The sequence below is a fragment of the Mesitornis unicolor genome, unplaced genomic scaffold (genome assembly GCF_000695765.1).
Source record: "Mesitornis unicolor isolate BGI_N332 unplaced genomic scaffold, ASM69576v1 scaffold21286, whole genome shotgun sequence".
Taxonomy (NCBI): domain Eukaryota; kingdom Metazoa; phylum Chordata; class Aves; order Mesitornithiformes; family Mesitornithidae; genus Mesitornis; species Mesitornis unicolor.
Window position 1 is genome coordinate 23,885 of NW_010190571.1, and position 4,265 is coordinate 28,149.

General features: G+C 42.9%; 1 protein-coding gene across 1 annotated transcript; it reads right to left on the reverse strand.

Moving 5' to 3' along the window:
• Nucleotides 1–614: 614 nt before the first annotated feature.
• KCNF1 (potassium voltage-gated channel, subfamily F, member 1) lies at nucleotides 615–2,850 on the reverse strand. The gene is made up of 2 exons (XM_010186449.1): nucleotides 2,749–2,850; nucleotides 615–2,682 (listed from the first exon to the last, which is right to left on the reverse strand). Exon 2 carries the CDS (start codon nucleotides 2,448–2,450, stop codon nucleotides 987–989), a length of 1,464 nt encoding a protein of 487 aa, XP_010184751.1. The 5' UTR covers nucleotides 2,451–2,682; nucleotides 2,749–2,850; the 3' UTR covers nucleotides 615–986.
• Nucleotides 2,851–4,265: the final 1,415 nt, after the last annotated feature.

The window sequence follows — 4,265 nt, forward strand, 5'->3', positions numbered from 1 at the left end:
TTTTTAATAACCTATTAATATGTTCATTCAGATAGGTATTTTTACCAGAAATCAACTGGAGATTTTACTATTTTTTATCAAAACTTTCTCCACCCTTACTTTTGAAGAGTTAAAGTCTCTTATTTAGAAGTACTCAATTTAAGTCCTCTACAAACTTCTTACTTTAACAGTAAATTACAAACACTATGAGTTAACTTACAGTTTTAAAAATTTCTTGTTCATGAATCTTTCCTGAAAGATCCCTACATATATAAATTATTATGTAATTAAAAGCTAGAACAAAAATGTATTTAATTTGCTCATTAAAATACATTGATTCTGTTCTACATCTCTGCCCAAAACATAGCTTCAGGTCCCATTGAAAATTACATATTTTCTGGAAAGAGAAACAGATACCTATCCAAAATGTTGACCCCAAATATTTTGTAAGACTGAAACCATTCATTGACTGTAATATCTTGCATATGGTATATGCTCATACTTTCAGTATCTCTAGGCTGCAAAGGCATGCAACATTTTGCTGTAAACCTGAATCTAATATGAGTGAGAGGCTGCTTTACTGTTTTAAGGAGCAGTTCTTCTATCTGCAAAGGCATTGAAGACAGCCTGGGAGACACAATCTGTGTGATGCTGCTCTTTATTGTCACAGGTACAGAGTCTGGATGTGGCAATGCTGCACATTCAGTTCATCGAACATTTACCAATCAGGAAGGACTTTTCAGTCTCTAAAATGGTTACAAATGGGTTTTGTCAGAATGCAGTCATTATAAGCAGTTTGATCTCAGTGGAGTTTTACTATTTTATTTTGGGTAATAACAGCAAAGTCTTACCAACTGTTGATGGAGATACCATGGGGTTAATTTGCATTCACGCTGGAAAAGCAAAGCAGTGCTCCCTCCTAACTCTGACAGGTCCCACGAGCCTTTTCCATAGTTGATTGTCAGGTTGTCCCGATCTATAGCTTAGCGCTGACAACAGCTCACAGTTTATTTGCAGCTTTGAAGCCTGGTCCTATAGTGTTTCTCTTCTGACAGGAGATGAATAAAGGTGTCACTGTGGGAGACTTTTAGCCGACTGCTATAAAAAGGACCCTCCTTGCCTTCCCTTGCAAGATCCTCTAGTTCACTTCTGGAGCTTGTGGCTTTCCCCTCGGCTGAGTTTAGCTCCATCAGCTCCAATTCATGCTTGGCAGCTGTTTCTAAAACTCTCTGTTTGTTATAATACCTGACAAAGTTGTTAATGATGGGATGGATGGGAAGGGCGATCGCTATCACCCCACAAAGAAAACTGATGGCAGCATTCAGTTTTCCTAGTGTTGTTTTAGGGTATATGTCTCCATATCCAACAGTGGTCATGGTAATGATTGCCCACCAAAATGACTGAGGGATGCTTTTAAATAAAGTTTCGGGGTGACTTTGCTCCATGGTATAACCCAGGGCAGAAAAGACAAAGATTCCAACAGCCAAGTACATCAGAAGCAGCCCAAGCTCCTTAAAGCTACGTTTCAGGGCATAAGTTAGAGTCTGGAGCCCCGAAGAGTGCCGTGCAAGCTTGAAGATCCTGGCGATCCTCATGATGCGCAGTGCCTGGACAGCCTGCTGGACATTGCTCAGCTCCATCAGCTTGGCTCCCAAGTGAGTCAAGGTCAGGCTGACATAGAAAGGTAGTATTGCTAGCACATCCACAATGTTCATGAAGGACAGGGCGAAGTGGAGTTTGTTGGGAGAGGAGATCAACCTCAGCACATACTCCATGGTAAACCAGCCTATACAGGCTGTCTCTATGCTGTCTAGGGTCGGGTGCTCCATACGGTTCCCCTCTGCATCTACAACCTGCAGGTCTGGGATGGTCCCCACACACATCACAATGGAGGAGATCAAAATGAACAGAAAGGACAGAACAGCGATCACTCGAGCTGGGTAGGACGATTCTGGCTTCTCCAGAAATTTCCAGATGTATTTTTGGCACCTTTTCCAGCGACTTTCTGAGGCATCTACTCCCAAGTCATCTAGAATCAGTTGTACCCTTCGAGCTATTTCTTCCAGTTCCTCCTTTTTTTCACTTAGATGAGTTTTGCAGCAGTCGTCCAAAAATTTCAGATCCACTTTCCAAAATTCCATTTCATTCTTGAAACATATGGGGCATATTCCTTTCTTCATGTGAATTTCCCCAAAGTAGTACACATCGATAATGCATTTGAAAGCATCTGGATCTCGGTCAAAGTAAAACTCTCTCTTTCCAGGATCGTAGTCATCACAGAGGGAGAATATGCTATCGTATCCCCCCGATATGCAGTTGATCAGCTCTGCCAGCCGCGTTTCTGGGTATTGATTCAGGTTATCTCCGTAGAACACCTGCCTTACCCCACCGACATTGACTACAATCTCCGTTTCTTCATTTTTTTCTGATCCGTCAGTGTCCACATCTGGAAACCTAAAGTCACCTGCCATTTTAACTGTATTGGATTTTATTTGATTTTTAGCCTGTTGTTTGGTTTCAAAGCTTTGTGGTTTTAATTTGTCATGAAAGCAAATCAGCACCGAGTCAGCTCTACTACAAACGTTACCAATACTGACCCGGAGTCGTGGTGGGAAAGGCTACAGAAATAAACCTGCGGTCAGGAAAGCCTCCTGAGGTGTGCAACAAGCTGCAGGGAAAAGAGAAGTCATCGGGCTCCTGTGCCTGCAAGCAGGATGTTAGAAAGCTCCAGCAGATTTGAAAGAGAATAACCCATTTAATAAAACTCACCCCTCTGCTCAGTGCTCGACAGTCTTTTCAGGTCCCATTCTCTCTCTAAAAGTGATATTTATTCACAGGTTGGAAGTCACGACAGAGGAATAAATCCTGTGCTCTCATTAATGCAACGTGCAGTGAGTGACAGTTCTCAGTCCTCAGAGATACAAGCAGCAGGGCGAGCCACAGAAAACTCTTCCCGTTTCTCTCTTCGATTCCACAGATTTCCCTAGAAAGCAGCTTTTTGAATTCTGTTTCTCTTTCCGTTTCCTTTTCACTTTAAGATCTTCCGGAGTTTATCTGCTCACTCTCGCACACAGTCACTCGGTGCAAGCGTGCAGAGGAGAAACTTGCGCTGCTCTTCCCTTCGCTGTTTCCCAGCACAACAGGGAGCCCGGGCTGCGGGGAGTCCTTTCCAAACTCTACCCTCTTCTGGCCAAACCCAGCGAAGCACCAGCTACGCGGAAAACAGCTCAGCTATTTATACACCTGCCTAGCTGTAAAATAATGTGTTTCTATTCCACCGTGCACTTTAACGATTTTAAAAACCATTTTTTAAAAGTCGAAAACAAAACATAATCATGTATAAAGTCATTCAGAGCTGCAGACAGACACCCAGTCAATTTCTGCTGATAGCAGAAGCCAGAGAAAAAATACTGTGTTTTGGAATAAATGCACGACATAAATTTTGCTCTCAGAAGGACTGGAGCAAGTCTAGAGTAATTCTCTGTCAGGACACTGAGTTACTGTAGATTTGTATTGGTGTCATTGAGAACCAAGCAGAACCAGTTTTTGTTGCAGCTGCAGAGCAAAACTTTCCCTGCACTCTGCGCATGTTTCCCAAAGCTCTGTGTCCTCTGTTTCACCTGTGTTTTCTCAGTCTGTAGTCACCTGGTCCTGATGCGTGTTTGACCAATTTGCACCTATGCTGATTTCTGGGTGAATGCTACTTACCAGCGGTAGTGCTTCGTGCTTCATCGAGCACTTTACAAGCAGGATTAGAACAACAAGCATTTCCTTTAAACTTTGTTTACTCCAAATTCCAGGATTTGATGGACATTTGTTTGCCAGACCTTTCCATGCAGGTGGGCCTATCACCATGCCCTTAAAGGCTTACATCTATCTATGCAGTTCATTGTAGTGGGTCATGAGGGCTCTGATCCACTGTTCATTAGTTAACTGTTTCTGGCCACAGAAGAATGATCTACACCAGCAGATTTGGATTTTTTCCAATTTACTGGTTTCTGAAATGCTTGTAAGTGGAGGGGAATAGAGAGGGGCAAATTCAACTGAGAGTCTGCTTCTTTAGGCTTATGCTCAAGCTGGGAGACAGGTGGGAGCTGTGATGTTCCTGTGTCACCCAGTGAGGGAGACCCTGGTGAGCTGTACTCATTTCCAAACTCTTGCTGAAAACTTATGGGGAATTAATCCAAGGTTGTGCACCAGACCTCACCTTAACATAGAACACTCGCATAGCCTCAAGTATCTTATCAATACCCCTTGGAGATAGTTCATGACACTTAGGGGTGCAC

Coding starts and splice junctions, on each gene's coding strand:
- KCNF1 (XM_010186449.1), bottom strand. CDS start 2,450: ATGGCAGGTGACTTTAGGTTTCCAGATGTGGACACTGACGGATCAGAA.